The sequence below is a fragment of the Anser cygnoides genome, chromosome 11 (genome assembly GCF_040182565.1).
Source record: "Anser cygnoides isolate HZ-2024a breed goose chromosome 11, Taihu_goose_T2T_genome, whole genome shotgun sequence".
NCBI classification, from domain to species: domain Eukaryota; kingdom Metazoa; phylum Chordata; class Aves; order Anseriformes; family Anatidae; genus Anser; species Anser cygnoides.
Window position 1 is genome coordinate 18,587,619 of NC_089883.1, and position 27,992 is coordinate 18,615,610.

The following is a 27,992-nucleotide window of genomic DNA, read 5'->3' on the forward strand; positions in this document are numbered from 1 at the left end:
CAAAAGTTAGAAATAACAGCTTTAAAATCACTTTGATTTCAGTAGAGAAATGCAAAAATCAAAGTGAAGTATATTAGCTGTCTAGATCAGCTTGAGAATATGTAGGTAGTTCTTTCTTCTAGAACATCAGACAATGGCCTTTATGAAGAATTTGCCGAACATTCAAATAATTCAACAGGAAAGTCAGTGTTGCTGTGAGAAACAAAGCAACTTCCAGATACTTGACATGTCAGCCCTAGACAAGGGGATGAAAAATGTCTCTTTCTGACCAAAGAGGCTTTGAGGGGATACTCGTAAAGAATTACCTACTTACCCATCAGATTTGAGTTCATGAAAGGTGTCGGGGACAATCCTTCATGGGGCCCTAATCGACTGTCATTCAAGTGATCACTGTAATGAGGACTGTCTGCAAAACCCTAGAGGAAAAAAAGACCAGAGTATTAAACAGATTATTTGGCAGCCCTGCTAATTGAGTGTAATGACACTTCCCTAATTAAATGTGCAGAGTCACAATTGGTCATTCATCACAAAAGTTGGCTTTGAGGTCTATTGCTCAGAAATCACTCTGCCCACATTTTACTTTCTATCCCTCTTTTCGTTCTCTCCATCAAAAATAAATCACCATTTCTTAGCAAGCTGTGTCCTCATAGAAAGTATTCCCAAAAATAGAATAATATTGAGATATATTGATATATGAATCCTCCTAGATTTAAGTCACTAATCATTCTGAGAGTAAAATTGGTCTGAAGAAGTCACAACTGATTTTCCTTTTTTAAAATGTTTGTTTGCATTAACAAAACACCACAGTAAGAAGTTCAAAATGACTCACTGATGTTAGGAAAAAACGTTGGTGCAAATGCATAGAAATTCCATAGTTTCAGATTAATACACATTTTAACACTATCACGTTACTAAAGAGCACAGCTCACTGACAACAGGTTTACTTTCAAATACTGATCAAATAATTTTGCCATCTAATTTTCAAGGCAGCATTCAAACTGAAACACTGTTTTGCACTTTTCTAATATTGAGATAGCCAACTTAAAAGGCTGGAATGACCCTTAGGCAGTCTGGAAACACTGGCAGAAGAGACAGATAGAAAACACAGAAGCACAAGGACATGCATATTATCTAATTAAACCAATTACTTAAAGTTTCTTTTGTACAGTTCAAAATGCTTTCAGCTTTTGTGCATAAAGGCATGAATATGGTATTTGCCACTCAAGACTGCTGAGATGTGCACTGAATCACTTACACCATATCAAAACCTGACAGACTTAGCACTGAAAATTGCACCTCCTTTGTAACCGAAGTTTTGAACCACGTTTTGTAAACCTTAGCTTACAATTCCTGATAATTCATTTCTTTAAGCCTCTTTAGACTAAAATCTAGAGAGAAATTCAAAGCTGGGGCCTAATTAAGGGACAGGGGGAAATTGCTCAGGCTCACAGCTACTAGAAGCCATCCCAAGTCCCCCGGGACTATAAAATCATCAATCACTGAACATTTATCATTTTTTCAGACCGCAGGCTCCCATTCAAGACAACATTAATGGGGCTGAAACAGGCCTCACTATCTTTGCAGGCGTGCTGTCAGTTCAACCAAAGGGCTAGTAACTGAGGGCTAAATAACTGTCAAATCATCACCAACTGCTTACGGATGCGTGTCACAACTCTTCCCACTATTCTGCTTTAAAAGTAATCTTCTGGGAGTCCCAGCTCCCAAATGAATCTTAGGCTGACTTTATCTACTTCAGAATCAGTGATACACAAGTGATAGGCATTCACGAACAGCCTTAGTGACATTTACAACTTGGTTATGACCACAAGGGTGTCCTCTGGTAAGCACGACCTAGCCCCGTCTGTCAGACGGGCAGCGTGTAGCAGCAGCTGCCTAGGAAATGGGGAGATGGAGTGGCTCCTAGCTAAGGTCACCACATGGCGTTGATTTTAAGTTGAAAGGAAACAAAAAAGAAATTGAACCTGCTGAATAAAGGAACAAAAGGGTGCAAACAGAGAACTTTATTTAGAAAACAAAACATACACACACACCCCCAAAAAAAAGAAAACCCAACAAACTGAGAAGGACAGTATTAGTGAGGGGTAAAAGAATCTGTATCTCAAGCATTCGTGAAGCAGTGCCTAGATGAGCCCCAGAGACCTAAGTCTTCAGGAGATCTTTATTTACAAAATAAATATTTAAACTACTGAATATATTACAAGAGTAAGACTCATTTCACACACGGTTACACATCATGCAACACACTCAACCTAATGCACAGGATTAACAACGCTCTTCCCTAAATTCATATTGTACATTCCCTCATTCCCCTCAAAAATATTGGGATTCGAGAACTGGGTGGATGAGAGAACAGAATGCTCACCCTCCTACCATCAGACTTCCTTCAAACAACCCTTCACAGCACACTGTTTTCATACACCTTCTCCGTTCCCCAGAACGCACTTGTGTGAAATTATCAAAGCGTCCAAGCTGTATTTCTACACCAGTGGACAAATCAACTACTTTATCCGCCTGAAAAAAGCTCTAAGATGTCCTTCGTAACACTAAAAGCCACAGAAAACACTGGAACATTTACTATATGAGGAAAAAAAATTACTAACACACATGCAGGCACTATAGATAGAATAGGTTTTCAGTCTGTGTTATGCATTGCAAAATGTACACTCATGCTAAGTGTAACCTCTTCTCCGCCTCCTACGGTGGACCTACATACAGAGGTCTGAACTTGGCCACCATCCTTGACACCAGTTCCTCAGAGTCTTCATTACGAGTTACAAAGTATCAGCTCAAGCAGCAGTTTTTTGGCTGGGACTAGAAATCCTGCCTTGATTCCCACATATAACCCACCCACAGGAATACAAAATAATCACAAACACACACAGTTTTGATTTACCAAACTTCTGTTCCACTTCACAAAAGCAAATTAAGCCAATGAGAACAGTGCTAAGGACAATGATTTAAATTAGAGTTATTTCATAGCATTCTTCACATTCAAGCTGTGCTTCAAATAAAACTGCATTCCTGATACCATTTCTTGCTTTTACATCTGTACTGTTAACTTACATAATGAATAGCCTAAAGTTCTACTGGAAAGAACTTTAGTCAACCAGAGATGAGAGTTTTTTGAGGGTTCCAATAGCTTCTAAAAAAGCTACTGGAAGCTTTTAGTAGTACAATCGGAGCTTAAAGGTTTGGGAAATATGATAGCGCAAACTGAAAATATATTTACTGCTTAAAAGAAAAATGCAGTTGAGAGCTTTAAAAAGTCCATCTGCTATAGCAACAGAAGACAGTGATTTATTAAAAGGTACATCCCACCTGTATGACTAAATTACAGAGAAAACACCGTGCAACTGGCAACTGAATGGAACCGTCATGGCAAAGGCAACAGGTGGTGGGGTAGAGGGAGTATGTAAACCTATACCAGAGCCCTCTTTTCAACTTATAGAACCATAGAATATCCCGAGTTGGAAGGGACCCATAAGGATCATCGAGTCCAACTCCTGGCACCACACAGGTCTACCCAAAATTTTAGACCATGTGACTAAGTGCGCAGTCCAAACGCTTCATAAATTCCAAAAGGCTTGGTGCAGTGACTTATTATGTGAATTATGGTTTTAAAACAATAATAAAAAAACAATCACTCAGTAATATATACTCCCCAAATGTGAAAAAGGATAGCTTAGGGTGTTTCCACTTCATCCTCTCTTTCTGAGGCAGGAAAGAAATTCCAGTACATGGCAATTTTGAAGATTATTGTACCTGCCTCCAGAAGGGGACTCAGTTGATCACAGTTTGACTGATACAAGCTTCAATCATAAATAGGAGCTAACTAGTTATGCCAAAAGCTCTTCTCCCTCTGGGAAGCACTATTCAATGATCTATACTCTGCCCTCACTCTCCTCGAGCAGGTTGGTGATACCATCTTTTGGACCATAGGTGGCCTTCCTGCTACCTCCCATTAGCTGTGAGGCAGGTTTGACATAGAAAAGCTGGAGGGCAGCTTTCCATTCCCAGTACACACACTGATTTCTGCCACCTTCATTCCCCAGCAAGCTTACCGAAGGATTAGCATGCATCAGAGGGCATGGTTTGAGTATTTAGCAAATAGCTAGTGAAAAGTATGCAAAATAGACTTGTTAGACAGTTTATTTTCTTTTATGACCACACTATTCCAAAGGGACAGCAAATAGCTCAGATAGGGCGTTTTTCTACCTACACAAAGAAAACTGGTTTGGAGTAAAACTGTTTGTGTGCCATAGCTGTAAACTCCAAACCATATTGCTTGTTCCAACTTGTTACACAAGTAATACCCAAGACAGCTTTACCCTTTACAAAGGAAGACAGAACTTTTGTTTTATTATAGTCCTAATGGAAACTAATGCTAACTGTTCCCTTACAGCATTTTCTAACACTGAGACTGTTCATTTTGGCTGTTGCAAAATGCCTGTTTGCCTCTCCCAAACTTCAGTCTCACTGTATGTCTGCATTCAGAAAGGCAAAAATCAGGTATGTCTGCAAACAAAAGCAACAAGTATCATAAACTAATAATGCCTGGCATGAAATGCAGCTGGAGGACTATTACTAATTAGTGCTGCAATTTAATTGCAGAGTGTAGGCACTCTCAAGGTTGAACGCTCTAACATTTTATTCATTTTTCACGTTTCATTGGATTAAAGTGAAGTTCTCTAATCATTCCAGTAAATGAACTCTATCAATTAAAACAAAAATAATATAATCAGTTGTAACACTTTCCATTCCCACCTTTTCTAAGTAAGATTCCTCAAGTGATTTAGGCTTTGGCTGTTACCAAGAGCGTTTTCCATCTACATAGGTGCTAGTACAGCTACACCAACTAAAAATCTGAGACTATTTACAAAAATCATATGTAATAGTATACGAGACACCTGAAAATTATCTTATAGAATTAACTGTTCTAGTAATCCTGAAAGAGGAAATGGAAACAAACCAACAACAAAGAAACAACATTCCATACCAGGCATGTTTATCCCAGTAACCCATAAGTAACACCAACACAATGAGTCTCTGCCTCGTTACCAACTTCAATAAGGTCAGTACTTCATGATTAGAGATGTAGGAAAAACAGTTAAAATTGCTAAAGCATTGCTAAAAGACAATTCGTGTTCGTTTACACAAGGCACAATAACAACTAACTTCAATCTGCTTGGAAAAGAAGAACGCAGACACAGATTCATCCTCTCCCTTTTCCTTCTACCTCAGAAACAAAAAACTACTCTCCTTTAATAATTATTGTCTGAAGTCACACCACGGTTTGTCCATGCGTAAGCAAAACCACACTCCTGACACTAACTCATGTTGTGGGCTTGTTTATTTATATAACTACTTTTTAACATATATTTATGTATAGACATACTTTTTTTTTTTTTTTAAGTAATGCACAACATCCTATTTTTATTTCACAGTTTTTCTTTGAAAAATGAAGGAGGCACTGTAACTTCATGGTAGCTTTTAGGCATCATAACAACATGATTTTCCTATGCATTTATGACTTCCTTAAATAATTTATTCCTGTACTGTAAGTACTGCACAGCCTTTTATTTTGCTCAAGTCCACTATACTAGAGAAAACAGACTTAATTTGTTCTTCTTCCCTTATCCTCAACACCTCTCTCCAATGCAAGTACCTGTACCTGGGAACAAACCAAAGATCAGACCCAGTTGTAGCTCATAAGCAAGCTGCTAGATCAGTAAGTGAATATTTGCAATTTAGCAACTTACAATACAGATCAATTATCTCCACTAAAGTTAGGATACTTAAAATTCCACTAAAAGGAATGGTTAACTTCACAGTTTGACTTGGATACAGACTATAAGATTAAGTTTAATGAATACTGCTTCTGATTCCTTACTTTGGCGGACCTTAGCTAACAAACATTAATCATTTAAAATCTATGAACTTTGAGGTTCCTTCCAAGCTAAACTCTGCTATCCCATCAATCCAAGAGAAGCTACCTGAATGTATAATATGTAAATGAACAGTAGATTACTGCTGAAATCCACTTTAGTTTGGGTTATCTGCTCTTCCAACTGATTTGAGAGTTCTAAAATAAACTAAAGCAAAAAAAAAAAAAAATACATTAGGGGGAAAAAGGGACGGGGTGTTACAGAGATGTTGAGACAGCAAGAGACAGACAGACAGACAGACAGAACCTGTGAGCTTTGTGGTTGTGATCACTGACAGAAAACGAGATAAACAGCTTTTGGAAGACATACCAATGTGTCCTACCTACTTTGAAAGGTTGTGGTCTATGTGATCATGTAGGTTTATAGAAATAAACAAACTTTTGGAAAGAGCATTTTCAGTCATCAAATCTACGTATTTGTCAGTGGCTCCTAGAGGAAAGACTACAGAGCCAAAACCTTGCTGAGTCTGCTATGAATTAGCTGTGAACACACAGCTAAGAATGAACCTTACAAAAAAGAAAGTAAGTTAAAAATAAATCCAAAGGAGAGTAAAAGCAAAAAAAAAACTATTCTCTGAAAGGAGTGCTTCAAGGATCCAGAAAAGTTGGAACTCACCCTGGAAGTGTAAGAATTCTTAATAAATTCTTATACCATAACAGGTACCCACTACAAGAGAGTTTCAATTTATATTATCCTTATGATGGTATACTATATGGTGGTTTAAATTTTCATTCAGGTTCACCAAAAACTGAGTTACAAACAATAATATCAGTTTCATGAGTAGTGTTTTAATTAATGGAACCTACTGCCATACCTTGTAGTACCTGTAAGACCACCAATCAATTATATCAGAATCAGTTTCTGAGAGCAGTGTGCCCCCTCTCCTTTTAGCCTCGAGAATCACCTGCACTGTGTCCATACATCTCAACTGAGCACCAAGAAACATCACATTACCACAGGTCATGACGCAGCTCAACTTAAACCTCTAACAGTCTTGCAGCAAGCTATTAGTTCAGAACAACATTGTTTCCACAGGTGATCCATACGATTTTACCAAGTATCCACCTAAGAACAAGGCAAGCTACAGCAAGAGAACGCAAGGTATGTATTCCCAAACATACATGGGAAATTTCTAACGCATTTTAAGAATTCAGTCTTTCATTTTTTAATTACAATAAAATTACGCAAATTGTATTAACCAAGTCTGAAAATGCAGAAGTTGCAATCAACTCTACAAGAACAAATCTTAAAACTTGATCAAGCTATTTACATGTAGACTATTAACATGGATGCTGCAACCGCAACTGCACTTCATGTTTCACAATTCTATGGGCCAGAGTGAAGAAACTTCTCTGTGAACACGCGGAATTTGTGACTGAACACAACACACTGAACAAGGGATCTATTTTCCAATAATCAGCATTTTCTCCAGTTCTAAATCCATTTCCAGGAAATTAACATAGCGAATAACGAATCTGATTTTAAACAACTAAACCAAATGGCCAATTACACCTCTCTGAATTCTTGTGAGACAAATATCAACACAACATGCAATAAGACATTTCCTTGGCCACACAGAAAGCTAATTTGAAATCATATTCCAACACTAATTTCAATATAATAGGGAGATGCAATAAAAATTTAAAAAAAATACACTTCTACAATAACAACTTATGACTGAAAACAGATTTTTCTAGCTCTTATCTAAACTACAAATCAGGAAATAAAATAACATAAGTAAGGCCAACATACTAACAGTAAATGCTTGAAGATAATACTTAAGAAACCTATCTAGAGAGTGCGCTTAAAATTCTGGAACCTGTTTTAAATAGAGCTGCCCATAAGTTAAATTACAACATAAGCTGCATTTGTGGAAACATCCTGTGCACTAAATACGGGATATTTAATTTAGGCTTTGGTTTCACACTGTATCATCTGCTTACTTATAGAATACATCAGGAAAAGCAAATAATCAGCAGAACCACCAACGACCTCCCTCCCCCAACAACAACAACAAAAAAATAAAAATACCAAAAAGAAACCAGAGGACAAAAAGGACACAAATACAACAGACTTGATAACACTTACTGTATTTCTGTGTCCCTCTTGTCTTGTTTTGCTATTTAACAGCTTCCTTTCTTGTAATGTACCTGAGATTAAGAGGTATAAAATACTATTTCAAAACCTGCTATCTCACAACTATTTTTTTTGACTTCTTTGCAAATTAAAAGTACTACTGGTGTGGGGTGTAAAAAGAATAGAATGGGCATATAATATTTTAGGCTCCAATGTATATCTAAGTCTTTTACATACATAGAGGGCATAACCTGTTGACTGGTGCTACAATATTGTCTATGTCTAGCAGTGGTACCTTGAATGGTTCAACTCTGACTTCAAATAGATATACAAAAGAGTTACACAACTGAAAAGGAGAGGAGAATAAACTGTATACTCAGTGCTGAAACTTGATTTTATGCTAAAACAGGTCAAAATGTACATTTACAGCTTTTATTGCAATATAAACGCTGGAAAATACTTAAAGCACCCAGGGTAGAAATTTTGCAACAAAAATATCTCTGCTGATTTATTTATAAAAAAAGTTAAAATTACTACATATGTATGTATTAGAAAAAAAATGAAGAAATATCCAACAAGGAAATGTCTTTATTTTTTTTTTAATTTATTTTATGTATTTTCCTTTTTTGGAGAGAGCAATTTAAAGAGATGAAAACCTTGCTCCTTTTTTCATTTTACAAGGAGTGTTATAACAAAATCAAAAATATGAAAGAAAATCCCAGAGCGTCATTATTCACAAAATAAAAGCCACTATTAACCATGCTACAATGAAAGAAAAACTTAATTAAAAGACTATATTTATCAAAAAAAAAAAAATTATACCAACTTGTTGCTAGATTATGCAAATGAATGGCAACTCCCAGACAAAGTGGAAAAGCTAGAAGTTTGGAGGTATCTCACACCAGGAAGACAAAATTTTCAAAAGCTATAGGGCAAGACATTATCATGTAACAATAACACTGCTACTTGCTTCAGTACCTCTGAATTGGCTTCGAAGAGCTCAGTAGAGCAAGGTTTTAAAAAGCAGCTTTACAATTCTCTGCAACATATGCTAAGAGACAGCTACCCTTCTAATGCAAGGGATTATGAACACATGCAAAAATCTCTAGCTCTACATCGCTCAGATAAGGGAGAGACTTACATACGTTAATCAAAAGATAGCAATCCAAAAACCACCACAGTTGCCCAGATCAAGGTAAAATCAAGACTGAATAGTCGGAAGAAAAAAAAACACCCCAATTGATGGAAAATTTGACATGGTATTGTAAATGGACTTCATTACATTCATTCAAGATTAAAGCATACATCAGCATTTCGTAGAATTCTACTGACCTGCTAATTAGCTTCCCTGAATTATTCCTCTAAAAATAAAGCTTTCCTACTTTTTATTTTCCACTATAGATATATTTTCAAGTGGTTCATTCTTCTAGCAAAACATTCGGTCTATGCAAGAGATTTCGCACACAGATGTCACTAATTCATACCTTTTCACAAATTTAAGATCATCACAGCCAATTCTAAGTACGCAAATACCCACTAATCCTTCAGTGCTAGGATATTTAACGTTATTAGGCAATGAAAAACAAGGCTATTATATAAGGTTTTCTCAAGTCTGCAGTGATTCTCAGACTTTCCAACTTCTCCAAGTCAAGTAAACTAAACTGTTATGGGATGTGAGAAGGATTTTTGTGAATTTATTACTGATCAATAGATTAAAAGACAAAACACCCCATCTCAAGCACAGGAATATTGCCCAGTTTTCATAGTGAAAGGAAGTTACCAATGTGTTTTCCCCATTTCCCCAAAAAAGCTGTATTCAGATCAACATTCTTCAACAGCTGCATGAATAAATAGAGAAGACTGGGTAAACAGATGGTAAAATTTGTTGATCACAAAAAATGTTTTAAAGCATCCTAACTAAATATTAGCGCAGAATTACAAAGCAAGTTCTCTACAAAATTGGCAATGAAATAGCAAATAATATTTGGTGTAAAGACAAAAGAAACATGAGAAACGTGCTTAAAGAAATAATTGTAACAGAACAAGGTGGGAACTATTGCAGAGTATAAGGAAAAAATCTTGTTGTTCTATATAGTTTTTGAAACAATGTCACTTCAGAGCCCAGTGACAATCAAAAAGCGCAAGACTTAGGAACAAGTAAGAAAAGAACAGAGAATGGAAGCATCATTATGTCATGCAGAAACTGACAGCATACCCTCATCTTGACTAGCACATGCAGCAGTAATCAACCCAATTCTAAGTTATGCAGAACACGCAGAAAAATTCAGAGAATGGTACCAAGAACTAACCAGAAGCTAGGTAAAGTTACAGTATGAGAGACCAGTAGATTATGATTGCTCAGTTTGGTGGAGGAGACACATAAGACTGGTATGTAGAACAAAGATGTTCATGAAAACAAAAAAAAAAATGAAGTATGTAAGTAACAATTCATCACCACTCATCAAAACACAGGAACACGGTAGAAATCAGTTAAATCACTGGTCAGCACACAAACATCAGTATTTTTGCCACAGAATGTTTGTTATTTTTGCCAAAACTATAATCACGGTCAAAAAAATTCACAACTCTTAGAGAACAAGTCCACCAGTAGCTATAAGAACAATGTCCAAAAGATTGGCTCTGTCCAGAAAGTCTCCTAAATCCCTAGGTGCTGGGCTTCACCAGGACTGTACATCAGTAAAGGTGGCAAAATAACTGCCCTGCATTTATACTCTTTCCTTAAGCATTCCTACTAGATACAAACAGACCTTCAGCAGGAGGGGAGAAAGGAGATCAGAGGAAGATCTCCCTTTACCCAGTCTTCCACCATCTTACTTAATGATCCTGTAACAGGTACGCATTTAACTACCATTAAATTCCCAATCTATTACGTGCCTCTGGAAATTCCAGCCAGTATTTTTCCAATGACTTAAACTATTAAACAATTCCGTCGCTGTACTGTGACTTCTAAGGGAAAAACTCCAGTAGTCAGCTGCAGGCAGATTTAAAATAAATAAATAAACAAGCCACCATACACACAATATAAAAAAGAGAAATTGGTACCTCTTGTGGTTTTAACTTTTCTATGTCCGTGGAAAGGTCTGAGCTTTTTCCATGAAGACTGCCATTTTCCTGTAAACAAGGAAGTCGTAAGAACAATTACGACAAGATTACCATTCTATACTGAAATTATGAGAAAGCACTGGATTCTGAAGCATTAAAGCCAAACATATTAGTAAGATAATTTTGACTTATTTAAATACTAAATGTTAATCATCAGAAGACATAACGTAGGAACATAAAATGTAAAGCACATCACTTGCCCGGCTGACTGAGAAACTCTGATGATCTATATTCCTCCAATACAGACCCCCGCACTCATTTTTATCTATTCTGATGAGAGTATGAAGTAGTAGCCAGAAGTTACCCATATTCAAAATTCTAAAGAAGTGTCATCGAGAGCCTTAGCATTTGAAAGAAAACTAAGAAATAAAAGACAATAAATCTTACCCAAAACATATGCACGCAAACTTGGTTTAGACTCATAAATGAAGTCTGGTGCTTTTCCTGTGATTTCAATGCAAAAGACAATTTCCTGTGTTCTACTTTTTTTTTTTTTCCCTCCAGACAAACCTGGCCATGGAATGAATTGATTTGTACCTCTTTGCCATTACAAATCCTATATCCAGACAACATACATTTCTATTGTTCATGACCTTCTGGGGGAAAACACAAGAATAGTGTTTTCCTTTAAGAGGAATTCAATTTTTCTTTAAAACAAAGTTGTTATTTAAATGACATCCCGGACAACCATTCTTTATTGTTTCATGCAGGGCTCTACAGAAAGTTTGCTTTTCCTGTCCCATTATCTAGTTTCTAGGTGTACTGAAAACCCAGACAAAGATCTGAACACATCTGGCCAAACCCTCTCAATTCCTTCGGATACCCTTTTCACACCAATTCTGCAAAAAATCTATTCCAACCCTGTGGGACACACCCTCCTTATTATTACTCTGTGTTTGAAGATGATATACTCCATAAAACCAAGGAGATGGAGATTTTTTGCAGTCTTTCAAAAACAAGCCTCCTAAGACAACCAACCATACAGGGCCCACAGGAAAATCTAAACCTACCGTTGCCCACCAACTGATCTCTGATCTGCCAGGAGCCACTGCCATACCAGCTCAACAGCTGGCAACAGCTCACAGATATGGTCATTCCATGAAGAAATTCATGGACAGACTAGCATCATGTTCCACGCTAACCTAAGGCTTGCCCTTAAGTTTATATAATTTAGCAAGCTTTCTGAAAAGAAAGGTAGTGTAGAGAAAAACATCTGTAAAAATATTCAATGTACAAGAGTCTGTCATTAAATTCAGCACTTTTTCCCCACACAGGATTTTTGTTGTCTTTAAGATTAAAAAAGAAAAATCCGCTAATGAAGTGAAAGAAACATTACCACCTCAACATTACAAGTACATGAACAGTTTAAGAAACAAAGCCTTTTTTATTGAGCAGGATTACTTCACTTTCAACAACAAGCAATAACTGCTTGCTGAGAGGTGTTTTTTTTTTTTATATAAATTATTTTAAGTCCAAAGTTATAACTGGTGGGAGTAGGCAGATACATGACAAGTGCAAAAATTTAACTTTTTTTTTTTCCTGAATCCTTCCACAGGGATCAAGACAAGTTTACATTGACAATTGTTTTACTGTTTTTAATGATAGAAGCAAACAGTATTAACCTCCTCTTCCTATGATTCTAGCTTCTGGCATACCTCTATTAAAGCACCAACACCTGCCTTTTTTTTTTTTTTTTTAACCAACTTTAAATATGATTTCTGGTGGTTTTATATTTGGACAGTGCATTAATTTCCTAGTTGTGAACTTGAATCATAACTCAAATTCCGGTTAGGTCAGCTTGACTCATTACTGATTAATGTTGATCAGCAATTTCATGAGTGCCAATACACTAAACACTTACAGTAAGAATACCAAATAGTAAAAACTGTATAATAAGATTCCATTACAAACGAAGAAAACGCATCTGAAGGCTGGGCTTCCTGCCTCAGGAATGCAGGATGTTTTTAAGGATACCTGATTTCTACATTGCACAGAAATACTTCTGCAACCCAATTTTTTTTTTCCATCCATTTACTGTAGCTTATTTACTGAAGATCAACGGGGAAAAATAAGACTTCATAGTGAGTCTTTATAATGTTCTCCTCCAAAGTCAGATGCAGGTTTTAGCAATATCTACCTGGACAAGACATTGTAGCCCACCCACTACATTCCACAGCAGGAAAAAGCTGCTAACAGCTCTCTGGGTCAACACTACTGAATTCAGAACAGATTATTTAGATCAGGGTTAACTATTATGCTGTGCGTTTCTATTAATTCATTAGGTACTTAGCTCACTGGCTCTTTAGGGAGTACGTATTCATAAAAAGAAAACTGAGTAGATTAAAGGTAATGTGATTTACTACAGGAAAAGCTTGCTTTTGACCACTGAGTTGGGTTTTAAAAAGACAGTATTTTTGTCAGATACAAGATACTACCAAAAAACTTGGGATCAATATGTGGGGTGGATGAAGCTACAATAGGAACAGAAGAAAGCCATTTAAAAAGTGAAGCTTCTCTCCAACACCATAACACAGCACATACTTTAACTGGGTAATGTCAATGGAAAGGTTAGAGCTCCGTATACTTTGCCAATACATCTCTGCTCCTGAACAAGTAACTTGACTTCTATTTTCATTTTCTGACAATACAGTAAATAAAACGTGTGTTCATCATTCAAGTATACAGATATGCATGGTTTATTTTCATAAATACTAAACATACAAATTTTTTAGCCTTAGAAATCTGAATTGCTATTGCAGCATTTCAAAGTCATTAGAATCTCTGAAAAGATGCTAGCCTTTTTAAAGGAGCCTACCCTTAAAAGCATTGCCAGATCACCTGCTGATTTTCTCTGTACGTTCTCATGAACTTTTATTATCAAATATAATGTGGGAACCTTACCCTTGAAGATTCATATGAAGGACTTGGCTGACCACTTGTTCCCCATGATGTGGCACCTGTTCGCTCATCCATACCTAACGATAAAAAGAAAAGCACAAACCTATAATAAGAGATAGCAAAGTCAGCGATGTTCTCTGATGTAACCTGAAAGCAAATTCCATCTCTTAACATAGTATTTCTAAAAGCAATATTTAACATGAACAATTTCCTTGATAACGAAGCTGGCTACAAAGCAACCTACTCATTTAGACACCTGCAGCTGCTGAAAACAGGAGCAGAAAAAGTTAAGATCTGCAGATCTGGAGTGCCAGCCCTACATAACCTGTAAGAAGTTAACCCAAGTAACAAAACAAGCTCAGCCACATTAACCTGGCTTTTTGCACAGCATGATTTATCCTGCATCTTTAGCACAGAATATTGTAGTACATACTGTGAAATGTACACTTGTTATCTACTCTTTGCTCTCATGTCTTACTTGAGTATTGTAAAACCTGTGAAATTATTTCCCCTATTTGGTCTTTACATTATATGCAAGATATTTTAGCATAAGGGAGAAAAAGGTAAGACAGAGTGCTTTATATTTCAATTGCCTAACAAAAAAAGAAAAACCACAAAGACTCATGATGTCTACTCTTCTAAAACAGGAATCTTTTTTAATTCTGTAACGGTTCTTTTAGAATCAGTTCTCTTTATGCAAATCAAGGTTACAGCTCAAAAGAGAAAAGGGAAGAAAAAAATAGGGAGAGCTTTAAAATCAGCATCAGAATATATATCCTGTGTATTATCTAGCCAACAATACTGTTGCCAGCACTTGCTTCAATTACTTTCTATTCAAAGTTAACTGGCTAAACTATCTTTTAAACCACATTCCAAAACAACTAATTGCCATAGTATTCCTACAGTAAATTCATTCACACAGCATAAGATCACTATTCTAGTAATTACATCACTGATCATATAGAGAGAGAGCACAAGACTTCTTATTTTTGAAGGAAGGAACAATTCCATCCTAAATGCACTTTCGCCTACAAAACGCAACTAATTACTTTTTCTTTTTCCCCTCTCAATCAGACTTATCCTATAAAGGGTTCTGATAATATAGCATAAATGCCTAATGGGATATATGGTATAAATCATGAAGCTTTATAGCACCACAATTTAGAAATAAGACTTAAGTGCAAGTTACTCCACACCATCATTCTTGAAGTCCAACTTTATATTGCAAATTAGTTTTCGCTAATGTATCTCAGTCTGGTCACATTACAAAATAAAATGCAAGAAAATACAAGCTGGTATTTAAGTAGCTACTTATGCAGTGATAGTATTCTAATCATTATTTTCTTAAGGAACATGTTTTATGAAGTTATAAAATACTGTTTTAACAAAGACAGCCTGCAGAAAGCATGTTCAACTGAAAGTACAGTCCAATCACCCAGATGAAAACTATGGACTCCTTTCCTGTACTGCAGGAAGAACCCTCAAGGCTGGAGAATGCTCTTTGTAAATGCAAAAATTTCCCTATACTGAGCCAACAGTTTGTGGAAGTTTGCTGCATTTTGCAGCTGACGGCATTGTTGTTGTTTTATTGTAATTGATCCAGGAGCTGAGTAAAAAGTCGTGGCAGGCAGTGACAAAGGCGAAAGTAATCTTTTGGCACAAGTGACTCTTCTCTGCCAGAAACAACAGCACTAGTAATCCTATGATTATCACAACAAGTCCTCCATTGCTTCAGTTGCAGAAGACATATAGTAGGAGAAAAAAAAAAAATCTTACTGTCACATGAAGTGTGAAAGTTTAAGACAGTACATAATAATAATCTATACAGGAAACAAGTCAGTAGATAACGGTTATGCATGGAGTGTTTAGATGCGTGAACCCGAATCAGTAAAACATGTTACTCACTTAAAAATTAAAAACTTGTGTCAGTGAGACACAAGGACTTATGTTAAGGTTCTGCTAATTAGCATATGCACAGCTAAAAATTCCCCTATTTTCATTCTACCATTTGAAGTATGCATATAGATTGTTTAAACAAACATCTCTAAAACAAAAATATAACATTTTAAGATTGAGAGGAAAATTATGTTCTAAATTCTTCACAGAATTCTGTTTTCTAAAAAAAGCCTGTACAGTTAGCTAGAGTAGTCAGGAGTATCAAAACTTTTTTTTAAACCAGTGGTTTTTTCCTATTTTTTCATGGGTCATTTTTTCTTTTTCTAAAAGCCAAAAGTAGACTTACATCTAGATCAACTGTTTAATAAGAATTTGCATGTGAAGTATACACATTCTCACTTTAAACCTCCTTGAAGATTGCATGGAAGAATTTTATATACCGCACAGAGAACACATACGCTGTGACTTCCTGCTACAAGATGTTTTGATTTCACTTGGAATGATACCCCTGCTGCCCCCTGGCCCCCCAGGCAAAATAGCACATGCCAAACGAATTAAGAACTGGCTACCCAAGAATTCCCAGCCAGGAAATCAGATACATATTTATGCTGGTGCTTAAGGAACCTGTTCTGCTTTTTACAGTATTTTTTTCCCACTGATGATATAGACAAGGAAAAAATGTCATATGCTGCAAGAGTCAGAGACCCATATAAACTCTAGCAGGCTGGGTATAAACTAACAATACTGCATACTTTAATATAGCCAAAGGTAGTTATGCATGAATGAACCAGAAGTGTAAGATAAACCTTCCAGATTGCAGTGGGAAGGAAAATACAGAGGATATAAAATAGGAGCAGTAATCCCAAAAAGAATGTGGGAATCACCCTTGGTAATATCAATTCTACATGTCTCAAAGGAATGGTGCCGTTGAAAGGGCTCAAGCATTTTCCTGGGAAACCCAAGACAGAGCCGAACTGGGCAGACCATCACCTTTGTAGAACCCCTGCCACGAGGAAACCTGGTGACCAATCCCAGCATCTACTAATTCATCAAGGATGTTAGCAGGTTCAGAAAAGATGTAAGTAAGTGTTCAGAGAGCACTGAAAAATGTGTCACACATGGAAATGCTCCAGTATCTCTATCTGTTTACGTAATCCAAAGAAGGGGGAAATTCAACAATTGTCTGTTGTAAAGGCCTAATAACACAGATATATATATAATGCAGATATATGCAGTCCAGCAAGCAGAAGTATAACAAGGTTCTACCCCTTCCTCTTTTTTTTTTTTCTCTTTAAAGAGCACTAGGCAGTGAGGATAGTAAGGCACTGAAAATGACTCGTGCTGATTTCATAGTCTTCAACCAAAATCAGTTACTGCTGTAGCAGACATGCCGTAATTTAACTAGGGCATAATTCAGTGATTTTTGTAGTTGCTCCGGATGATTCAGCCGGCAGTTGGTGGACTGGTTCTGGCTCACAAAGCAATTCCGTTTCATGCTCTACCTCTGCTCCAGGGCAAGGGGGCAGAACGCCTCCCCTGCCCTCAGTTGCCCAGAAGTGGTCTCTGCAGCTCTGCAACCTGCAAGTGCAGCCTGGGCCCCAGGAAAGGCTGCATGTTCCTTGGTCACCTCAGCAAGACCAGGCCAAACAGGTGCAAGAATACACTCCAGCTTTATAAATTGAACTCTAAAAATATTTTAAGGTTTTGGTTAATGTCACTGTTAAGATGGCAGTGTGAGCATTTCAAGCTCTTTTAGAAGAGAAGCTGAAGTAGTAACACAACAGGCTTTTTCAACGTATGTATTCATACTGAAGAAACAGGTCCAAACATTCATTTAATAAAAAAATTGATTTTACAAATAAACTGAAATGAAAGTTGGTGTTCTTGCTGGTTTAAGACAAAGACGACCATATTTAAACTTATTTCAAGAGACTCAAGCTCTAATGTATGTGTAAGCAAGATAATATTCTTTAAAGGGTTACCATCTGCTACGATGTTGCTCAAAAAATGATTTGACCCAAAAAAAATCACATTGTAGATTGTTATACTAGGTACTCAAGGTATGATTTTCTATCTTTTATAGCTTCTTTATCCAATTTTGTTTCACAGTAATGATATTCCTCCAGATCAGATTCAGCAACTGAAATCAATTGCAAAAATACCTAGAGCACAAACTGTAAAAGCAGATTGTATTTTGCATCTTAGACACCCAAGCAAACCGATCTACTATTAGACCCCATATTGCACCAGTCTATTGTGAAGTATGATACAAATTATGACCTGAAATGTAATTTTAGACTCTGGTAAGTGGACACAAAGAGAAGTCAGTTTTCCTTTGTCAAAGCAATCTCAATTAAAAATTTTAAGTTTCAATAGGTTAGAGTGGTTCTCAGCCTCTTAGCCTCTTCTTGTTGATCCCAAGTAGAAAACATTTCTCATTTTATGGTAGACTTAATATTTTTAATAGAATATAAATGACTTTATTATTTTAAGAAAGCACTTAGACTTCGTAAGTCAGATAAACAAGTAAAGAAAATACATTTCCACATATTGCCACAAAAATTACTTAAAAACAAAAGCAGCTTTGACAATACATGTCATTTGGTGGTCTTAAAATAAACAAAGCTAAGGGCATTAATCAAATTGAGAGGAGAAATGAAACATAGGCAAGCTAAGAGCAGCATAGATACTTAAGTGTCATTTCGATAAATTCAGATGCAACACTAATTAGGTAGAAGGCAGAACACTTTCATTTCAAACACTACAGAGCTTTCTCTATCCCCCCCACGCCAAAAAGGAAAGGCAAGGGGAAGCATTTCAAGCACGAAAATATATTCATGAGAAACTTCAAATCTCAATCTGTAATGATCAGAGGTGATCCAATGATAACTGAAAGCTAAACAGAACACCCCAATTTAAGTGGACTTCAGTACTCCTTCTCACTGACAGTTCTTGGAGAAAAACGGAGGAGATCCTATTACGGTACACTGAGTCAGTCCCACCCTTTACAAAGAGTTTCAAACAATTCCAGCCTTCTAAGTCAGCCAGAGGGGTGCTAAAATATCTATCTCAAAATTGACTTGTGCTCTGAATATAAGAGCTTTATTTTGATTGATTTGTTTTGATCCAAGTGTGATTTTCCTGATCAGATCCTGGAGTTCTCTCCATCCCTTCAAATCAAAAAGGAAGTTTTCCCATTGGTAACGCAATAACCAGTATTTCTACTTATTAAAGCACCTGTGGGGGTAGTACCAAAGTATCCCTTTTTGTACCTTCTGTTCCAGAGATGATAAAGTGGTGTGAGTAAGTTAGGGTAAAAACTACCTTGAATCTTGAACCGAAATCAGCTGGTACAAACTCTAGACTCCGCAATTCCTTTTGGAAACTTCCTGGGATCATTTTATGATGCATGACCCCCCTGTACTGAACCATAGAGTCTGAGGTTCAACACCTAATTCATTTTGTGGTCTAAAAGTGAGGTTCTCCTATGCTTAACTGCTTCAATATCCTAACCTACCTGCCCAGTCAGGTTTACAAGTGTGAGAGTAAAGGTTGTTTGCTACCAGCGTTTAATGACAGAAATTCAAAAGCACATTGAGGCACTACAGAGATTGATGCTACCCTGAATCGGCATCACATATCTTAATTATGACCCATAAAATATTAGCTTCCATTTGATTATTTTTATTTGCAAAGATCAGTTTGTAAGATCAATTTCAAATAATAACAGTAATCATGAACAGTAGTAAATAAATTGATTTGCATGCTTGAAACATTGTTTATCCTGAAGAATCCAAGAGCATATGATTACCTTACACAGCAAAGAAAAAGCTCCTGCTATGCAAGTTACTGTGGAAATAATTTTAAGAGTAAGAGGTAGGAAAGTCTACATAAAGTTAATTTCCATCCCCAGAATAAGCAACCACAATTAAAACTTTAGAACAAAGTTAATTAAATAGAAGTAACATACAGCAAGTATACAACTTGCCGGGGTAATAACCAAAGCTTGGACCAAAAGTAGTATTGACAGGTGTTAAAAATGAGTTGTAACCTCAAAACTATCAGCAACTTGAATTCTCTTTATGGAAAACTGTTTAAAAAATATGTACTTTCGTATAGAAAATTTGCAAGAATGGTATATTCTCAGGTCAGAAGAAAAGTCACAGTGTACATTTCAACTTTTGCTAACAACAAAATACTGTATAAAGTCAGAATAAATTGGTAAAAAAAAATCTGGTTCTAAAAACCGGTGTAAAGCTTGATTTTAACAATGTCTATTAAAATTGTAAGTTGGTACCAGCAATACAGCTCCTGTCTAACTATCAAGTATGTTTCTGTTTTTCCCTCCACTCATTACCTAATATAATTTGATATAGGATATAAAAAAGCAATTACTACTTTTAACTTAATTTCACAAACAATTCTATTCATTCCTTGTAATAATGCCCATGTATTCTCTATATAGAAGAACATTAGGTTATTAATTCCTGTAGTAGCAGCACTCTCAAAGAAATATCATTTGTTGTCTACTTTTCTTTCTTTATATTGTTCACTTCCTAGACTCTAAATCAAGTCATTGAACAAACCAAATGCCCTGACATAGCCTAGACACTTCAAATACAACACAGCCTGCTCAAGACAGAATTGGAATTGGCATTTCCCACCCAAACTGTCCTATGACAGAAAGTGGCATACTGCTACACCCTTCTTACCAGAAAAAAAAAAATTAAAAAATCAATCAGGTTCAGTTCAAAGAGGAGAGCATATTTATAGAGTATGTAATACAATGTAAATAAAACATTTGTTATTTATGTTTACTCAAACAGTACAAACACAAGCTAGTAGGAAAAACTACAAATAACAGCATTTAAACTAGAGAGAAAAAAATGCAATTTCTTTACGAAGCCCTAGAGGTACCTGGGGAACTAAGGAGTAAAGCTAATCTTTGCCTGTGAGAATAAGTATTACCATCTACTACAACAAGCCTTAACACAATTCCTCCATCCAATTTAAGCCTAAATTTCTGAAAGAAAAATAAAAATGCTGTTATTTACAGATTATATCCTGTATATAAATAATAGTTACCTGTGTGTGCACACAGACTATGTTTTGAAACTTCCCTGGTTGCAAACGTGAACAAAGCAAACGAGCTCAGAGATCAAGCTTTTAGCAGGGATACAAGCCAGAGCTCACAGCAAACACATACATAGTTAAACTGCTATTAAATTGCATCACGCTGCTTATTCTCCTCCCTGTATTGAACCATGCAGTAGCAGATTGAACAGCTCCAACAAGCAAGTCTGTCTTCAGATACTAGCTACCAGAATAATCTATTCTACTGGCAAATTTGCCTGTGGTTACTTCAGTTATGTCTCAACAGCTTTATATAACCACACACCCTTTAAAATATATGTATTTATATACAAAACAAATCATGGCCAGTGTCACAAGATCGAGCACACCAGGCCAAAAATACTCAAATATAGTCTCACAGTCAGCAGCTACTGTTACCGTTCGCGTTACAACATTTCCCAAAACTGCCAATTGGAGTAACAGAGCATAAAACAATCTAAGTTGCCCAGTGTACAACTGAGATGCTAATTCTAATAAGCAAAGAGAGAACTCCAAGTGTGACAGCTTTTCTAAAATTAAGTCTAAAAACGTTAAGAAAAAGTATGTTCAGTCATTCACTCTATCACACAGCATCCAGCAAACTGATCCTCTTGAAAACGTATCAGTAAACAGACTAAATCATGGACACAAAGAGCAAAGGCGCTGTTCTTGGAGTGGTACAAACTAAGATCAACCTGAGGTCAGTATCCTTTCACACTGTAGATTATTGTCACACATTTTTAAAAAAGCACAATTAAAATACAATTTAAATTATCCAATTGCAACAAATTAGAAGTGATCTGCTGATATTTAGAAGATCAATAATGCATTAATTAACAATCAAATGTTTGAAGGAAAAAAGAAAAAACAATTTAAGAGCAAAGGAAAAGCCATGCTGAAAAATAATCACATTTGTACAAAATAGCATGCTTTCAATTTCCTAGTTCATGTACATGAACCAAATGAAATATATCGGACCAAACATTTTCACCTTAGAGATTCAGTATTTTGAGCTTTAAGTAAAATGACAGGTATAGAATATAGTACCACAAAGAAGAGGCCAACACGATCCCACATTTACACTTCTATGATTTAAAATATTTACAGACATGCAGTCACGATCACAGAAGTCTGGGTCTGATCTTTAGAAGATCTAAACCAAGCCCTTTTCCTAAAAGCACGTGGAGGAAAACTTATACTTTACTAAGGTACATAGTATTTTTATCTAAGTTTTTATGCTATCCAAAACTTCTGTGATCTGAAGACCGTCTATTAACAGCAGCACAGCATCTTATACTGAACGAAGCAGCATGCTAACACCTTCAGCTTTTCATACAACAGAACAAGCAGAACACAAAGAAATTAAAGAGGTTTTCATATTTACCTCAGATAGGCATATATTAAAAAGAACATTTATAACATTTATTACAACTATTTGCTCTGAAGAGCACATCTAACAGACTCACTCTCAGAGAGGGCTTAACTCTCGTTACTGAACAAAAGAGAAGTTATGTAGCAGAGGCTGTCTGAACCTAGGTTCAGTACTGAATCTTCCTAACAGAATTCTGTTTCTGACAACTCATCTGGGAAGTACTTTCTATTATACGAACATGTCAGCATTAATCATCATCTTGTAACTCTAAAAACAAAGTTTAGCTGTTCAGTATTTAAAGAGTGAAGAAAGGCTAATGGATAAATACAGGCACTGCTCTTATCTGCTCACCTAAGCCAGAGAAGTGGTAGACTAGCTCTACAACACATGTGAACAAACAAAAGGAAAAATATTGGATCATAGAGCAAATATAGGCTCATTTAGCACCCTTCTTTTTCACAAAACAAAAAGAAAATCAAGATTTTTTTTTTTTTATCTAAGAAAGAAGCTTTTGCAAGGTTAGGACTTCACTGTTGGCCCTGCAGCACAATGAAGTCCTGATGGGTGCTTGATAATAGCATCTATTACCACAGCAAACAAATCTGCCTGAACAAAATGTGGCTGCTTCTGTCTACTATTTCAGGCATGGAGAAGAAAAAAAAAAAAGCCTTAAAGTAAACTATTAAAAGCTTTCAAAAGTCCTCTCTTCCTACATTTATACAGTCCAAAACTTTAGCTGATGAAGTCAGCACTGCCCTATCAGTATCCAATATTACTTTCTTCCAGTATGGATCTTGTACTAGTACTTCCTCCTCCTTAAGCTACCTGGAATGCAGTCGAACTCTTGCCAAACGTTCTCCTTTCACAGAGGCTCGAAGCCAACAATTCTCAATAATTCGGTTACTTCCAAAAGTCATAGTCAGGTTCCAGTCTGAACCAACTATGAAGATCTGGCACAGCCTGTGCTGCCAGCAGGGCCCTCAGACAATCTACTAAACAAACTAAAAACCCCACCACTTTTTCTTACCACAATATAGAAATATACATTTCTTCCAACTTGTTTGACAGGGATTTTATTGCTTTTTTTGAGACACATTCTCAAGGTAAGAAAATGTAATGTTATCCATCAAAGGAGAGAGATAAATCTGTCTTGAAATTTCACAGGTATCATTATATCTGCCCAAATATTTGCCAATTCAAGCTCCTTGTTGCTTGGGCTGTTAGCTGCCTGCTGAGTCAGGCAGGCAGGCTTTGTGTTGACAGCTCCCTTAATATGAGTGGCATTACATGATGGCATGCCCACAATGATAGAAAGCTGATGTGATGCAGTGCAGTCTCCTACATCAACAGACGAACTGGAAAGATGATTGCTCTCTGATGTTAATGGGCCTTGCACCAGTACATAGCAGTACTTCAGCAACTGAAATGTCTGAGGGAGCATCGTTACCTTCAATCCCTGAAAACATTTGTTTCCATTCATTGTGTGATTTCACTAGCTCCTTTTATTAAAACTCTGTTCCTCCCATTTAACAAAGATGAATCGCCTCAGTAGTAAGTTGCCTGATACTTGCATTCACTGGTTTCTTCCTTCATAACTAACAGGTATTTAAGCAACCTACTAATTTCTGCTGTACTTCAGGATCATACAAGTTTTAACATTTTTCTACTAATATATCCACATTGCTACAGCATTTAAGTCTGAAAAGATTACCTTCCGAAAACAAAATTACACCTTTAGAGGATCAGTAACACAGAAGTAACAACTCTAGAAGAGTCAGAACTCCCTGTGGTATTTAAATGTCTAAGAGTAATTACAATTTAACATTGTTAGTTAGAAGAAACACCCACATATCCTGAACTCAACAATGTATTATCACTCTAGCTACAAAAATAACTTACTTTTCTATCCCAAAAATAACTACTAAATCTGATGAGATCTGATTCGAGAAATACCTCAAGTTTCTAGCAAAGAGAAGGAGATTTCTCTAACTTGAGTTCTTACCCAAAAGACACATTTTTTTTGCCATTTTGAAGACTTGACTACTCTTCTTTCTATTTCTCCTTGTAGCTTTTCATTCAGTACTCCATAGATCAGCTGGACTGTGCAGCATTTCTTCATTGCTTAAATCCTAAATATCATACTTTCTACAGAAATGAGAGTTTTCGATGCTTTTCTTGGAACAAGTTTTATATGAGCTGAAATAGCGTTAATAAAATGCACTTCAGAAACCATACACGCTTTAGAAGCAGAACTTCAACGGAAAAGTTAGAACTGGAATTTATATTCAAATAACCCAATTTTTAATTGGCTTATCTTTCTAACACTACACCTGGAACTTACATACCTGTTATTGTTAACAGAATGTAGTCAATGCCCCCGCCCCCCCTTTTTTTTTTTTAAATGAGGACAAGTTGCACTTGGAATAAACAAAAAATTTGCTGCAGCTTCTCAAAGTATGCTGTTACAGCAGTTCTGTAGGTTATAGCTGAAAAATGCTGAAAGCCAACAAAATGCAGAAGACAGCCTTTCTGTGGTGAAAAGCATCCTTACCTTATTAGGTAATTATCCTTCCTAAGGTTATTACATTAAACATTACATAAACATTAACTTGCATATTCTCTAGTCAAGCCACAAGTAGCAATCAATAACCAATTATTTTCCTAAATTTCTCCTCCCAGAATGTTTTGAAGCCTTTCATTCTATGAAGCCATAAAACATTCTCACAATTTCATTCCTATAAAGCTTGCACCTCAAAATTAAAACCAGATTTCTAGGGATATTTAATGAGAACACAGAAAAAATGGTTTTACATTAAAATTAAGACAAATACTATACAGTTTAATACTACAAGTAAGCAAGAATAAGAACTGAAAGGATATTAAAAAACCTACAATTCCTCAGCACTGCAGAAAGCAGGTAACCATCAGTCTTCTAAACACAGCTTCCAACCAGAGCTGTTAGCCAATGTGCAACTAATATTAATACAAAAACTCCTCATGCAAAGTAAGCCTTCAAACAGTAACATTTACCAACTTCTCACAAGGGATTTTGATAGAGGAACCATTGCCAAACAACAGCTTATGAGTCAAGTTTTATGTATGCAAACACAAGCCTGTCTTACTAACAGCTAAGGGCTGGCTGCCACCCAAAGTAGGCCATGCTGCTTCCCTTAACACTTCGCTGTCCCCACTGCCCATATCCCTGGATATGTTTCTTCCGTCCCCATACTGGTATCAATGGTAGGTTCAGAAAGAAGCTAGGAGAAAACAGAACCATGAAAAACAAACCTGGTTAGTTTCTGGCCGGATTAGCTCACAGAAGTATCTCACCACAGGGCCAGAAGAATACCAGTGCTGGCAGAAAAGAAGGGGAGAGAGCACAAGAGTGACGCAAGGCCAAAGTCAGGGTTGCGGGAAGGGCCAGGGAAGTAAGCCCTTCACTTCTTTCAGCATTTGCTAATGGGAGACTGACTAAACTGACTTGAAACCTATCTGAAACCTGAGTGATTGCTTGGGAGTGGGGGGCAGGGGCAAGACCTCACTGTGGAGTGATGCATAATATTCTACTTCAGGACTGCTGGCTTTATCAGGCCATTCTTACCACACCAGTGGATAGTGTGTCAGAAAATAACCAAGTGCACATTTGAATTATATCAAACGTCTGATATTTTTAGGATTTTTTTTTTTTTTAATAAAGGTTATAGAACTGCTCAGTGGTAGGGAACAAACAGACTACCCGAAGGTTCACCATCACCAGAACACTCACTCTCGTACTTCTCTGTTCTTTCACTAGAATTTTTGCCAAAATTTAGAGGAAGAGTAAGTTACTTCAGGGTAAATAGCAACCAAAACCAGGAATTTTCCTTCCGTTTTTTCTGCAATTAAAGACAAAAAAAAAAAAAAGCACTTCATTCAAAAATTTAAGTACTTTGTTAATTTCAGCCAAAACAAGTCTCGGGCTCCACGTACCAAACAAGTGGCATTTATGAATTATTATAGCCCATTTTCTCTTTTGTGTTTTATGACCTAAGTACTGCCAAAACAAGCCAATTGAAAACATCACCTCTCCAGGTGGTGGCTTCAAGTTTAAGTTTTCTTGGCCTTAAATCATGCGCTCAGTTCTCTTTATGTTACTGCTTATGTTTTATGTCTGACAACAACTTTCAGACTTCACTTCACTTTGTACTTAACTTTTGCTTACTCCAACAACACAATAAAATCTGTTTTAAGTGCTCAGCTTTCGCTAAGCCAGTGAAAATAAAACATGACCATTTTTAAGGATTGTCAAATATTTTTACAGAAGACAGACTATTCAGTTTCTCTTTAATACTCAAAATATCCGTAATGAAAAAACAGCTTGTGCCTTTTGAAAGGGACAACCATGACTTTGTATCTGGGAAGGAATTTATTGTATTCCAATCACAAAGAACATTATTACCTTTAAAAATTGTTTTTTATAGACTCCATTATTTGAGGGTTCTAAAGGCATCAAGTGTCTCTCCACACAGTTTATGTCTGAAGAATTACTGACATAAGTTCAGAAAAAAAACACTGACTTGCTAGATAGCATTCTGAAGATTCACTCACATAATAAACAAGGCAATTCAGAATAAATATCATACACAGCTTTGAAAACAGTTCTCATGAACTAAGCATGCAGAGCATATTCCTTCAGAAGAAGCAGGCTCATACTTTCAAGAAAATGAAGGAATTCTTGTAAAATGAAGTGAATTCATAACTAAACTCTTCACGTTAATGCAAACGGATGTGAAGTGACAGACACATAACTGAAGGTCTAGACAATGTTCATGTCCTTTTGTGCCTTTCCACAGACCTACCAGGGATTTCCCTCAGAGAGCCGCTTCAACATGTTCATAAGTACTTTATAGAGTTTTCAAAAGTGATATGAAAGCCCAGCAAATTAACCAAATGCACATTGAGGCACCGGGCAGGATGCATGTGAACTGAATAGAAAAACTCAAGTACAAAAGACTTCAGTAGCAATTATTCTCTACTTCACTACATATATCTTAAGATATAAAGCTTAAAAGGAAGTAGACGTACATCACACTCAGGTGTGTATATATGCAATTTAGACTTAAAAAAAAAAAGTGTATTGCTGATTATAATATCAACTTCAGTATTACAGAATACAGATTGCCTTCAGGATTTTAATTCCTTGGTTGGTTTTACTTTAAAATGCAAGAACTGAGTTTCAAGCTGCATCCATTTACCTTTTCAACTTCACCGAATTTTTAAACACCCTTGTTTAAGCCTTGAATATTAACCCTTAATCAATTACCAAGAAACCATAACACTGAATATGTTTCAGTCCAAAAGATCTCTTTAGCGTAGTTTTCATTTTCCTAAAGGATTAAAAAAAAGTATAACAATATCTTAATGCTGAACCCATTATGGGAGAAACAAGTTGAAAAAAATACTATGAAATATTGTATCTAAAAGACTACAGAACAACATATAAAAGACAGCATGGAGAAATAATCTATACCTCCTTTCCGTTAAAAGAGTTCAAAGTGAACCAAAATATC

The 27,992-nt window shown here is 36.3% G+C and overlaps 1 protein-coding gene across 7 annotated transcripts in view; it reads right to left on the minus strand.

The window, feature by feature from the left end:
* Positions 1 to 27,992, minus strand: part of TCF12 (transcription factor 12) — a 162,524-nt gene that overhangs the window by 102,353 nt on the left and 32,179 nt on the right. For all 7 annotated transcript variants that reach the window (XM_067004144.1, XM_067004141.1, XM_067004143.1 and 4 more), the window contains 3 exons: positions 14,067 to 14,140; positions 11,106 to 11,174; positions 314 to 416 (listed from right to left, as the gene is read on the minus strand). In XM_067004144.1, the coding sequence (XP_066860245.1) occupies positions 314 to 416; positions 11,106 to 11,174; positions 14,067 to 14,140 (246 nt within the window). The remainder of the gene's footprint in view (positions 1 to 313; positions 417 to 11,105; positions 11,175 to 14,066; positions 14,141 to 27,992) is intronic.